The sequence below is a fragment of the Aethalodelphis obliquidens genome, unplaced genomic scaffold, assembly GCF_003676395.1.
Source record: "Aethalodelphis obliquidens isolate GAN/ISIS:26980383/991018 unplaced genomic scaffold, ASM367639v1 scaffold35, whole genome shotgun sequence".
In the NCBI taxonomy this organism is placed as follows: domain Eukaryota; kingdom Metazoa; phylum Chordata; class Mammalia; order Artiodactyla; family Delphinidae; genus Aethalodelphis; species Aethalodelphis obliquidens.
Window position 1 is genome coordinate 107,710 of NW_020837979.1, and position 12,556 is coordinate 120,265.

Below are 12,556 nucleotides of genomic sequence, written 5' to 3' on the forward strand. Positions count from 1 at the left end.
GAGGAAGCACGTTCAGGGTGGCTGGGCGAGACGAAGACACCTGCTGTTGGGAACAGACAGGGTCCAGAAAACCAGGGCCCCGGGAGCGGGGGGCGCGCAGCGGCAAACTGTCAACTGGTCAGGGTTGGGGACGGAGGCAGGGAATGGGCAGCGGCAGGAAGCGACCCCGCTGCCTGCGCATCTCGGAGAAGGGTGCCGGGCCTGGAGAGGGCCTGCTGTGGGCAGCGAAGGGCTGGAAGTGAGACAGGAGACCGGAAGCCGGCGCGGGCGGCGGTGGCGGAAGCCCTGGGGCGGGCGTGCGCACGCCTCCCGCTGCAAGGGCGCCCCGGGGCGGGAAGCCCAATACCAGCTTTTTCTCACTTCTTCAATGTCTGCATTCCATATAACCCAGCAGAAACTGGGTAAATCATTTTAAATCAAGGAGAGAGGCCAGCCTGAATTAAAGAAAAGTCCAATACCCAGAAGTATAGAAGGAACCGTTAGCTGGAGTTACACGGAGATGCAAATGGCGGAGAAATGAGTAGTCTTTACTTTCCGCCCTTTCTTCTTCTAACTGTCCATGAGCATACACTTTTTAAAATATAAAAATAGTAAATAAATTAAAACAAGGCATTTTTATTCATTTGAAGTTCATGCATAGTTAATTGGGTATCAAAGTTGTAGCGAGTAACATTTTTTAAGAGTAGTTTGCAAGCAATGAGCAAATATCCTTAAAGATTCTGTCCTTGGGACTTCCCTGGTGGCGCAGTGGTTAAGAGTCCGCCTGCCAACGCAGGGGGCACCCGTTCGAGCCCTGGTCCGGGAAGATCCCACAGGCTGTGGAGCAACTAAGCCCATGTGCCACAACTACTGAGCCTGCGCTCTAGAGCCCTTGAGCCACAACTACTGAAGCCTGCACTCTAGAGCCCGTGCTCTGCAACATGAGAAGCCACCGCAATAAGAAGCCCGCGCACAGCCAGGAAGAGTAGCCCCAGCTCGCCGCCAGCGTGCAGCAACAAAGACCCAAGGCAGCCAAAAACCTAAATTAATTAATTAAATAAATCTATTTTAAAAAAGAGAGAAAAGTAACTTCAAAAAAAAAAGATTATGTTCTTAAAGACATTCAACCATCTTCAACCATCACCCTTTGTAGTAGAGCAAAGGCAAGCGTCTGCCTATTCCAAAATGAGATTTCAAAATTCGGAATTAGTGGGTTACAAATTTAGAAATTTATGGTAAGGAAAGTGGTTGCCATGTTGGTGTTTCTCCTCCAGGTCTACCTATAATCCCAGGATTATGCAGAATGGGCCCTTCCACTAGAGCTCAAGTGCTCAGACAAGTCGGTGGAGGTTGGAGAGGAAAGAGAGAAACGTAACCACACACCGCACGTTTTAGCAACTCCACCACTGGGAGCTAAGGAGATGTTCTTTCCCACCACAGATGAATTTTACCCTAGGTGAGATGGAAAGGACCAAACACCCAAAAGTCCAGTTCTATTCTTTTCCTGTGCGGAAACAATAATAAATGTGCAAGTCCAATCTGTCTCGCCCATTCATGCTTGTCTGCGGTTTGTCTGTCTCTTCTTCCACAGGGACAGTGCGTTCTCTGCATCACAGGGTGGTAGCATTGCCTTCTGTGCTCCCAGAGAAGTGGCACAGCTCGTGGTCCCCGTGCGGCCTGGCACCCAGCTGCCTGAGTTCAAGGCCAGGCTCTGCTGCCAACTCGCTTTGTGAACTTGGGCAAACAGCCAGTTTCTGCCATGGACTCCTCATCACGAAACGTAGATGCTAGATTTGGGGCGGGGGGAGGTGGGAGAATTAAACAGCTTACTTTTCATAAAGTGCTTAAAACCTTGCCTGGCGTACACAGCCTGCCTCCTGGGAGAACTGACGGTGTTTACAGCCAAAGAACACCCTTGGCCAGCTTTCAATCCCCTCGGTGCTGACTCAGCCTGCAGCAGGGCATGGAACTGCTGACTGCAACTAAGTAACTGCCTGGTGAATGCAAGCTCGTCATGGACTGAAGGTTTGTGTCCCCCAGAATTCGTGCTGAGACCCAAACCCCAAGCTGATGGTGTGAGAGAGTGGGGCCTTTTGGAGGGCTTCATCTAATGACAGGATTAGTGCCCTTACCAGAGACCCTCTGACGCGACAGGGGGAGGACACAGGGAACAGCCGGCCATCTGTGAACCAGGAAGCGGGCCTTCACTGGACACCAGATTTGCCGGGGCCTTGATCTTGTGCCCCCGGCTTCCATGACTGTGAAAAACAAGCTCAACTTGTAACTGTTGCTTACAAGCCACCTAGTCTATGGGATTCTGTTTCAGAAGGCCGAACGGATGAAGACAAAACTTGAAGATCACATTCATCAATGTTGGAAACTTCTGGACAAATGTCAAGGATTCTCAATTATCTTTCTAGAGTATTTAGCTCAAAGTTTCTTAGACACCCAGAAGAATATTCTAACAGGCGCTTCCAGGTTCTTTGATCAGAGCGGCGTAAAGTTTGGTTTACAAAAAAAACAACAAACTTGGGCTTCCCTGGTGGCGCAGTGGTTGAGAGTCCGCCTGCCAATGCAGGGGACACGGGTTCGTGCCCCGGTCCGGGAAGATCCCACATGCTGCGGAGCGGCTGGGCCTGTGAGCCATGGCCGCTGGGCCTGCGCGTCCGGAGCCTGTGCTCCGCAACGGGAGAGGCCACAGCAGTGAGAGGCTTGTGTACCGCAAAAAAAAAAAAAAAAAAAAAAACAACAAACTTTTACGATCCTACTTTACTATTAAACTTCATTCTAAGTCAGCCAAATTTGGGCTGAAACTTTGGTCAGAGTGGAAGGCCTAGAGCAATGTTTCTCAATACTGCATCAGTCACAGGGGTGCTTTAAAACGATCTGTTTTAGCTTTTCAGGTCCTCATGCAACCCCTGACCAAATATTTCCAAAGGCTGAGTGTTCTACCTTATGCGACAGTCCACGGCATGTTCAAAATGATTATTAGAAAGTTCTCTAAGCTGAAATAAACTTCATCTCCCTATTCTCTTGCTTTTTATGGTTTCACAGAATAAGTAGTCATTTGTATGCATGATAATACTTAGAATATTTAAAGCCAGTTAAAGCAGATTCTCCTAGGGATTATGTACTTGAATAAACTTGTAAGGTAAAACTCCTTATAATCAAATTTACTGTTGAAAATCTCTTAAGTTGCTTACAAAGTAAAATCCTAATAAAGCCGATTTTACCTCCAGGATTGGAATAGGTTGTTCCTTGGGCTGGGCTGCAGATGCAGGGGTTGGCTGGCAGTAGAGCCACATTGTAGGAAAAATTCTTACCTTTATTCAGTTGGAATGAATGCATATTGTTGAAATTATCATTGTGATGCAACATTATGAAACATTTCCTTAGTGTTTTCCATTAAAACAAAACACTTATTGTGTACCTTCGACATGCCAGGCATTGTGCCGGTGGGGACACTCGTCATTCATTCCCCGATAAATATGGAAGAGCAGACACTTTATTAGCTGAATGGGGAAGTCACTTCCTGAGACAAAACTGACATTTGAAGAGAAGATTGAGGAGAAAAAAGTTTGGTAACATGAAAGCAGTATACTTCAGAAAAAAGAAATCTGATAGTGTTGCAAACAACTCTGCTGCTATATCTTGAAAAACAGGTTCAGGAAGGGTCACCTTCCAGCCCTCTAATAGTAACTATTTGACTCATCATTGAAGGAACACTGGTTTGCAGCAAATTCCCAAGTACTTTTAGGATTAATTTACAAGAAACTAAATAATACCATGTATTTAGCAAAACAAAAAATACTTTCACTAGGAAAAATTAAAGATATCTTCATGGGGGCTCCTCAATGAATCCTTTTAAGATAAGTACTTCTAAGGAAAGAATCATTCTAGAAACGGAAACTAGACTTATCTTGTTTTATAAGCTGTCCTAAATTAACAGCAACAACAAAAAGCCCCAGCAGCAATCATAGCAGGATCTTCCTAAGAGGGACCAATGGCGGACAGTTACAGCAAAGATTCACAAGTCCCTCTGCCACCTGCTGAACTTGGTTAAAACAAAGATCAAAGGCAATGAGGAAATAAATTCATTAATGTCCAATGTTTGATAGATATTAAAGGAAATGGAAAAAGGCATTCCCATCTTCCTTAAGCTCCAGTCTGGGAAGGGAGGGTTTATGGTAGCTGGTGTGTGCTTGAGCCATGGGTTTTTAAAATTATTTTAAATTAATTTTTATTGGAGTATAGTTGATTTAGAATGTTGTGTTAGTTTCTGCTTTACAGCAAAGTAAATCAGTTACACTCATATATACATCCATTCTTTTTTAGATTCTTTTCCCATATAGGTCATTACAGATCACTGAATAGAGTTCCCTGTGCTATACAGTAGGTTCTTATTAGTTATCTATTTTATATATAGTAGTGTGTATATGTCAATCCCAATCTCCCAATTTATCCCCCTCCTTTCCCCTTTGGTAACCATGTTTGTTTCCTACATCTGTGACTCTGTTTCTGTTTTGTAAATAAGTTCATTTGTACCCCTCTTTTTAGATTCCACATACAAGGGATATCATATATTTGTTTTTCTCTGTCTGACTTACTTCATTCGGTATGACAATCTCTAGGTCCATCTATGTTGCTGCAAGTGGCACTATTTCATTCTTTTTTACGGCTGAGTAATATATATACCATATATATGTATATATATATGTATATATACATATATATGTATATATATATATATATATGTATATATGTACCACATCTTTAACCATTCCTCTGTTGATGGACATTTTGGTTGCCTCCATGTCCTGGCTATTGTAAATAGTGCTGCAATGAACATTGGGGTGTGTGTATCTTTTCAAATTACACTTTTCTCCAGATATACGCCCAGGAGTGGGATTGCTGGGTCGTATGGTAATTCTATTTTTAGTTTTTTAAGGAACCTCCATACTGTTCTCCATAGTGGCTGCACCAATTTACCTTCCCACCAACAGTGTAAGAGGGTTCCCTTTGCTCCACACCCTCTCCAGCATGTATTTGTTTGTAGATTTTTTGATGATGGCCATTCTTCCTGGTGTGAGGTGATATCTCATTGTAGTTTTGATTTGCATTTCTCTAATAATTCGTGATGTTGAGCATCTTTTCATATGCTTTTTGGCCAACTATATGTCTTCTTTGGAGAAATGTCTATTTAGATCTTCCACCTATTTTTTGATTTTTTTTTGATATTGAGCTCTATGAGTTGTTTGCATGTTTTGGAGATTAATCCCTTGTCGGTCCTTTCATTTGAATTTTTTTTTTTTAAGGTAGTGGTAGAGGTACTACCCTCTCCCCAAGCTGATTCCTCCACTACTGGTGCCCAGCTGCAGCACCTTTGCCAAAATTTGGCAATTCAAAGTGCAGAAAAGATAATGTTGTGGAAAAGCATCAAGTCTTGAGATCTTACAGTCATTGACTTTGTAACCCTGAACAGCAACAACCTTCATTCCCTTATCTGTAAATTAAGGATATATGGCCAGTGATTTAAGGGATAGAAAAAGGATCAAATAGATGCAAACTTCAAAAAGCATTGTGTGAAATGTAAAACCCCAGACAGGTAAAAATATAAAGAACTATAGCGATTTAGACAATTCAGAGGAAAAATCTAGTGTGAACGTTTTATTTTGACAAAACAAACTTCACAAATTTTACATTCTAAACTCCCAAAGTTTCACTTATTTGAAAAGTAAGAGACAAGGCATCCTGGACTCCAAGATTTCAGGCATGAATAGACTAGTGCCATATTTTCAAGTTTTATAAGCTAGCTGTACTTTATACACCATAAAAGTGAAGAGAGCTGTGACAAATTCACTAGTGTCCAGTGCACCTGTAAGAAACACACCGACACACCTGGAATTTCTAACCAGTTTCACATCAACAACCTCTGAGTAACTGACGTGCATATTTCCATTAATAGTAGGCACAACTCCACAAACATCAAATTACACAAATCACTTGCTTTTTATAATCTCAATTTGGAAATTGAAAAAATAAGAGGAACAGAGTTAAGCAGCTGCAAATGCTGCACTTACTGCACACAAGTACATCATGACAAGGAATGCTAAAAGTTCCCCCAGGAATGATTTTTGAAATTTTAAAGTATATTTTATCTGAAAAGTTGAATTCTTTAATGTGAAAAGCAAGTTAAGTATTGACTCCATCCCTAAAGATCTAGCAAGTTACAGATTCTGTGCAATTAGGCACTAACATACACATTTGAGAGATTAACACTGTTCAGTGGAACATGGAGGTGGTTCCGCAGTGTTTTTATGGTTCACTTTGGCTTCACACGTCCTTGAAACCTTAGACTCAGTGAGAAGTTACAACTTATCCCACACTAGATACAGGCAATGTGGTTATGATCCGGAACAAATGACTGCTTTTCACCTTCAAGGAACCTAATTTTGATTTATACAAAATTAGATTTTCACCCACATGTATGGATAAAAGTGCTTCTCAAATGTACATATCCCACTTCCATAATCCTAAAACAAAAGTAAAGGCACACAAATGGACAATGGTTTATATATTTTATGTGAATGTTTTTCGTTAGTCTTTAAACAAAATCAATTGCTGTCTAGAGAGGTGTGACCAACTTGTTACAAATTTCTACAACTTTGGAAATTAAAGATCTAAGAACTCTCTAAACACTGCAGTTCTGTGCAATTCATGTATTGGTTCATTCACTCTGCAATCTGTTAACTCACTCTGTCATCACTATAGGCTGCAATACTTATATTGCAGCAACTATGAGACCAAAAAGGCCAAGGGAGAAGGACGTTTTGGAATTAGTCTCCCACAAGTCATTTTGAATCTTGTTACAAGTGAATTTAATATGCCTGTGAGCTAAATTGAACAATAATTATAAAGACATTCACCCTAACATATTTGAACGAAATATAATTAAGAACCACAGTTAAACGAGTCTTTAATTTTAATGACCGATGTTTTTTCACTTATATGTGAAGGGATTCAATAACCAGCAGCATTTAAATATAGAAATCGTCCCATCTATTTTCTTTTCCCTTTTATAAAGTGCTATTTTTAACTGGGTAGATTTACTAGCCAGCTTTCCAATAACTTCATTCCATGTCTCTAATAGATTCAAGGAAACACTGGAAAACTGAAAAGATTGAGTATTTTAAACATTTGCAAAACATTGCTACAAAGTATTGAGACTATGAATGTATTTCATTAGTAAAATAAAAAGTGTACCTTGGGCTTCCCTGGTGGCGCAGTGGTTGAGAGTCCGCCTGCCGATGCAGGGGACACGGGTTCGTGCCCCAGTCCGGGAAGATCCCACATGCCGCTGAGCCTGCGCTCCGCAATGGGAGAGGCCACAGGAGCGAGAGGCCCGCGTTCCGCAAAAAAAAAAAAAAAGTGTACCTTATGTGAGAATATTAAGTTGATTTAATAATTACTTCACAGAAGCATCAGTTCATTAACATTTATGTCAATTTTTGTTAATAATCTAAACCAGAAACAGTTTCTGTAGGCAATTCAACTCTAAGCACTGTCAAATAGGGTCATGCCAAGTAGAACCAACGGTTAAATTACCCCCAGAATAAAAACTCAGACAAATTCAGACTTTTGGAAAAGCAAAACAAGTTAGTGAGAATCAGAACCAGAGGTAACATTTACTTAAAAGTACCATAGGTTGCTAAAAAGGGTTTTCTTTAAATAAAAATTTATGTAGTTATTAATAATGTACCTTAATACTAAGTGCAGTGGTATTAGAGATAAGTAAGAGGAAACCACACAACAGATTAACTCAAAAGTGAATGTTGCCTATTTCTTTAGTTCAGTGACCAAAGCTGAAATTGCTTTTGAAAAGAGGTGAACACTACTTACAAGTAGGGTACCAAGAGATTTCCAATTGCATTCACATTATTCTCTAATTAGTATTTGTGCATTTCAACTCTGACCTGACCTTCAGTAGCATCTTAAAATCAAATGCAATTAGTAAAAACACAGGGTAGTATGTCGGTTTGTTCACACTTACAAACACTACCAGCTTCATTACAATTTGCATTTCCTGTTGCTCTTGGAAGAGTCGCCACTATTAAAAACAGATACGAATGTGCAATGCTCCTTACTCTGCATGGTAGCCGGCAATGTTTCAATCAAAGGGACCCTCAGTCATCAACTCTGCACCTGATTTTGATACACTTTCAGTCCTTAGAAACAGGGACTCCAGCGCAGAAGGGTGGCAGGGGGAAAAGAGGCCTAGGTCAAGGTTTGAGGAATCGCTTGGAAATCCACTGCAGCCATACTGCTAAGGAGAATTCCTCCCCGTCCTTTCCAACCCCCCGAAGTAAGAATGCAGCATTTAGCTTAAGTCTTTTCTGGTCTCACTTCCTTGTCTACACCTAGTACCCTATTCCTAAGACGACAAACAAGTCTTAGAACGTTCTAAAATCATTTTTACCCGAATACATTGGACTTGGGTCTCAGTTTGAATGAGGATGAGTGGCCTTTAAAAGACCGGTCTTCCTCTTCGTCCTCCCCCTCCTCCAGGGGCTGCTCCGGGTCTCTGAAAGAGGGTGTGGTGTGGATGATCTGGGTTCGGAAGCGGATTTTGTTGAGTCTGGGTTTCATCCGCCCACTAGAGCTGCCCGAGGCTTTGCGACCCGGCTCCTTCGCTTTGCCCGCAGCCAATCCCTCGGCCAGGTGATGGTGATGGTGGTGGTGGTCCCCGCCGTCCTCCAGACCGTGCGAGAGTCTGCCGGAGATGAGGGTCGAGGGCAGCACCCTCGAGAGCCTCCAGCGCCCTCCCCCGCTGCCCGCCGTGCTCTCGGCTTCGTCCTCGTCCAGGGCGCCCACCAGGGTCCGGATCTCCTCGGCGGTGCTCGGGCTCAGGTACTGCGAAGGCTTCTTGCCGCTGTAGTCGCGCACGTCCACGTCCGCGTCGTAGGCCCCGACCAGCAGCTTCACCACCTCCACGTGCCCGTGCATGGCCGCCAGGTGCAGTGCGGTGTAGCCGCCGCTTGTGCGCGCGTTGATGTTCACCGGCAGCCGGTGCTGGCCCGCGAAGCGCACCAGCAGGGCCAGCAGCTCCTGCCGGCCGTGCTTGGCCGCCCAGTGCAGGCAGGTGAAGCCGGTGATGAAGTCGCGCTTGGCCAGCAGGCCGGGCTCGCAGGCCAGCAGCCCCTCTAGACTGTCCCAGCGGCCGTCGGCGGCCGACAGCATCCACGCGTGCTCCAGCGGGTCCAGCGTCAGCGCGCCCGCGCCCTCCTCCTCTGCCGCCGCGCCGTCCGCGCCCCCGGGGCCGCGCCGCAGCTGCGGGGAGCTGCCCGCCGCCTCCCGAGGCGCGGGGCGGCCGGGCCGCGGCGCATCGCCAGGCACCTCGGGCCGCGCGCCCTCTTCCGCGGGGCCGCCGCGGGGCCGCCTCCCCGGGGGCGCGCTCGGGGCTTCGTCCGCGGGGTCGGAGGGGTCGGCGGGGTATGCCGCCGAGTGCCCCGGCTCCCTGAGGCGGCCGCTGGCGCGCTGCTCGGGCGTCCCGCCCAGGGCGCCGCCGACGGGCTGCTCCAGCTCGGCCTGGTCCCGGGCGCCGCACTCCACTGGACCCTCCATCCGTGGCCGCGCACCTGGTGGGCTCCGCACCGACGCGGCTGGCCCCTCCTCAGGCCCCTCGGGCGCCGCAGCGGCCTGACTAGCCGCCACCGCCCCCCGGCCGCGCCCGCGGACACGCCCCCGCCGGACGGACACGCCCACTTCCGGCCTTCTCACTGGCCGCCTCATAGCTCCCGCGGGCCCCGCTCCTGTCCGACCCGCCCCCTTTCAGTCCCCGCGCAGGCCGCAATCAGTGCTCTCCCCGGAGAACACGCCCTGGCTCCACCCACTTCCGGCCCGTGAGCGGTCCGCAATGGCCGCTCCTGCCAGGGGACACGCCCAGACCCTGCCCACTTCCGGCGCCAGCTCCGGCCGCAATCTGTGCTTCAGCCCCGCCCCGGCGGTCGGAAAAGCAGTGTTCGCTTTTCCGCGCGTCTTTCTCCTAGCGTCCCGAGTGTGCTCCATTCCCTCCCCGGCACTAACTGGTGGTTCGCTAAAAGGTCCGGGCACTCCTGTGACAGGCCCGCTTCGCGCGCGCGGCATCTGGGCGCGGTGGAGACGCGCAGCCCGCCCCGACCCCCAGCTCACTGAGGCCGCTGGACCCCTCCTCTCATTTCCCCTCCCCTCCCTCTTGGACCCCTGCCCGCCGCGCCATCCGCCCGGACCCTACGTCACTGAGGCCACGGGACCCCTCCCCTCAGCTCCCCTCCTTTCCCGACCGGACCCCGCCCCGCGCCATCCCGCCCGGCCCTCTACGTCACTGAGGGCGCCGGACCCCTCTCCGCCGCTCCTCCCTTTCTCCCTCCCGTCCGCCCCCTCCTGTCCCGTCCCGCCCCCAGCGCCCCTCAGCCGCCGGACGCGCCATTCGGCCGGCTGCAGCCGCATCGCTGGCCCTCCGCCCGCCCAGCCCCGCTCGTACCATGTCTTCCGAGGTGGCGCGGCACCTGGTGAGTCCCCCGCCCCCCCTCCCCGGGACCCCCGCCTTCCTGCCACGGCCCCTCCCGGCGGCCGAGGCTTCGCGGGGCTTCCCGTCTTCCCTGAAGTTGAGTCTGAAGCGGGGGCGGTTTCTGTAACGGTCCCGAACGCGCGAGAGCGGGCCGGTGGCGGGCTGGCCCACTGACTCGGCCTCCCAGGCCTATAGAAGACCCCCATTTTACCCAGTATCGACCTCCTTGGGATTGGAGCCTTTTTCTCCCGCCTTGGCGCCCTTTTCTGTTAAAATAACTGATGTGGCTGATTTGTTCGGTGTTCTCTACCTTTCAAGTCCCTTTTATGCACTGCTCTCATTTCAGAGTAAGCCGTGGGATGGTCACAGTTGTGTCCTCGGCCATTCCAAGCTGTTCCTTGCCCTTTTCACTCTCATTCTCTTGTGAGTGCCGTGGAGTTTTCCAGACGCTATAAGTTGTGGAAGGACCACTTGCCTTTTGAAAATTTTGTTTTAATCTCTGATACTACAAATATCAGTGGTCGTAATCCTTGTAAACAAAAACTCTTCGGGGGGGCCACAATAGCGAGAGGCCCGCGTACCGCAAAAAAATAAAAAATAAATAAAAAATAAGGGAATCAAAAAAAAAACTCTTCGGGGGCCTGAGACCAAAAAGTTTGAAAAGTGCTGGTCTAAGCAGTCTCCCAGATTAAAAGTTTAGGTTGTGGGGACCTGAGAGGTTGGGTGATGTTCCCAAGTCACACAGCCCGTTTGTTTGATAGAGCCTGGAGAAGGGTTTTTGTCCTGTTCGGCCCAGGTCTCTTTCCTCTGTGTCCTGTCGTTAGGGAGGTCTCAGCTTTCCTGTCTGGACTGCCTTGTTACCGTTGCTGTGTTTGTGTGCACGTGTGGGTGAGGAAAATGTGTTTTAAACTCTTTGGTTCAGAGTGAAGTTCAGTCTTCAGAATTAAACTTGGGCTGGAGAGAGTTTAATCATTTAATTGATGGTGGATTTCTTGTCAGTTGCTGTGCTTATTTTGCAATAAGTTTACCTTTAATTAAACTTTTTGAGATAATTGTAAATTTTTGTGCAACTGTGAGAAGTAACAGAATTCCCCAGCACCCTTTACCCAGTCTTCCTTAATAATAACATGCTGCCAACCACAGTGAAGAGCACATCCAGGACACTGACTCTGCTGTGTGAGGACAGGGCTCTCCTTCGCCCCAGGGCCCGTCGCTGCCCTTGTGGAGCCACAGCCACTTCCTTTCCACTCCACCTCCTCCTTAGCCCCTAGCAACTACTGCAGTCTGTGATTTCTGTAAGTTTGTCATTTCGAGACTGATATATAATGGGATCGCCCAGTGTGTAACCTTTGGGGATTGGATATTTTTCACTCAGCAGCGTCCTCTGGAGGTTCATTCAGGTGTCGCAAGTATCATTAGTTTGTTCCTTTTAATTGCTGAGTAGTATTCCAGGGGGTGGATATACCACACTTTGAAGGACACCTAGGTTGTTTCCAGTGTTGGGCTGTTATGAATAAAGCTGCTTTAGTAATGTAGCATGAGGAAGGTGTAAGTCGTCAGTTCTCTGGGATTCACATGACAGTTGCATGTTTAGTTTCATAAGAAACTGCCGAACTCTTTCCCAGAGTTTCTGCACCGTTTTTCATTCCCGTCAGCAACGTATGCAAGACCAGTTTTTCCACATCCTCCCCAGCGCTTGGTGTTCCTGTTTTTTTATTTAGACCTTCCGATAGGTATGTAATGATACATTGGGGTTTTAACTTGCATTTTTCTAATGTGCTTGTTTGCCATCTGTATATTCTCCAGTGAAATGTCTCTTCATTTCTTTTGCACATTGTCTAATTGGATTTTTTTTTACTGCTGATTTTAGACGTTTTTAAAATGTATATTCTAGACACCAGTCCTTGCAAATGTTTTTCCTCATTCTTTGTGGGTTTTTTTCATCCTCTTAAAGAATTTTTTGCAGAGCAAACATTTTTAAAAGTTTTGATAACATCCATTTTATCAGTTTTTCGTTATACGGATTGTACC

The 12,556-nt window shown here is 47.1% G+C and overlaps 2 protein-coding genes and 1 long non-coding RNA gene across 3 annotated transcripts in view; 1 reads left to right on the plus strand and 2 right to left on the minus strand.

Annotated features, from left to right (window-relative positions):
• Positions 1-5,618: 5,618 nt before the first annotated feature.
• Positions 5,619-7,294, minus strand: LOC113631983 (uncharacterized). Its single transcript, XR_003437607.1, has 2 exons — positions 7,243-7,294; positions 5,619-6,512 (listed from the first exon to the last, which is right to left on the minus strand). It is a non-coding gene; the product is annotated as an uncharacterized LOC113631983 (long non-coding RNA).
• A 165-nt stretch (positions 7,295-7,459) lies between these two features.
• Positions 7,460-9,982, minus strand: SOWAHC (sosondowah ankyrin repeat domain family member C). Its single transcript, XM_027128648.1, has one exon. The coding sequence runs from the start codon at positions 9,766-9,768 to the stop codon at positions 8,452-8,454; it is 1,317 nt and encodes a 438-aa protein (XP_026984449.1). The 5' UTR covers positions 9,769-9,982; the 3' UTR covers positions 7,460-8,451.
• Positions 9,983-10,136: 154 nt separating this feature from the next.
• The window catches only part of SEPTIN10 (septin 10), a 53,545-nt gene continuing 51,125 nt past the window's right edge, over positions 10,137-12,556 (plus strand). The window contains exon 1 of the mRNA XM_027128647.1: positions 10,137-10,526. Coding sequence (XP_026984448.1) covers positions 10,500-10,526 — 27 coding nt within the window. The 5' untranslated portion in view covers positions 10,137-10,499. The remainder of the gene's footprint in view (positions 10,527-12,556) is intronic.

Bases quoted from the DNA above. Each gene is read 5' to 3' on its own strand.
- SOWAHC (XM_027128648.1), bottom strand. From the start codon at position 9,768: ATGAGGCGGCCAGTGAGAAGGCCGGAAGTGGGCGTGTCCGTCCGGCGG.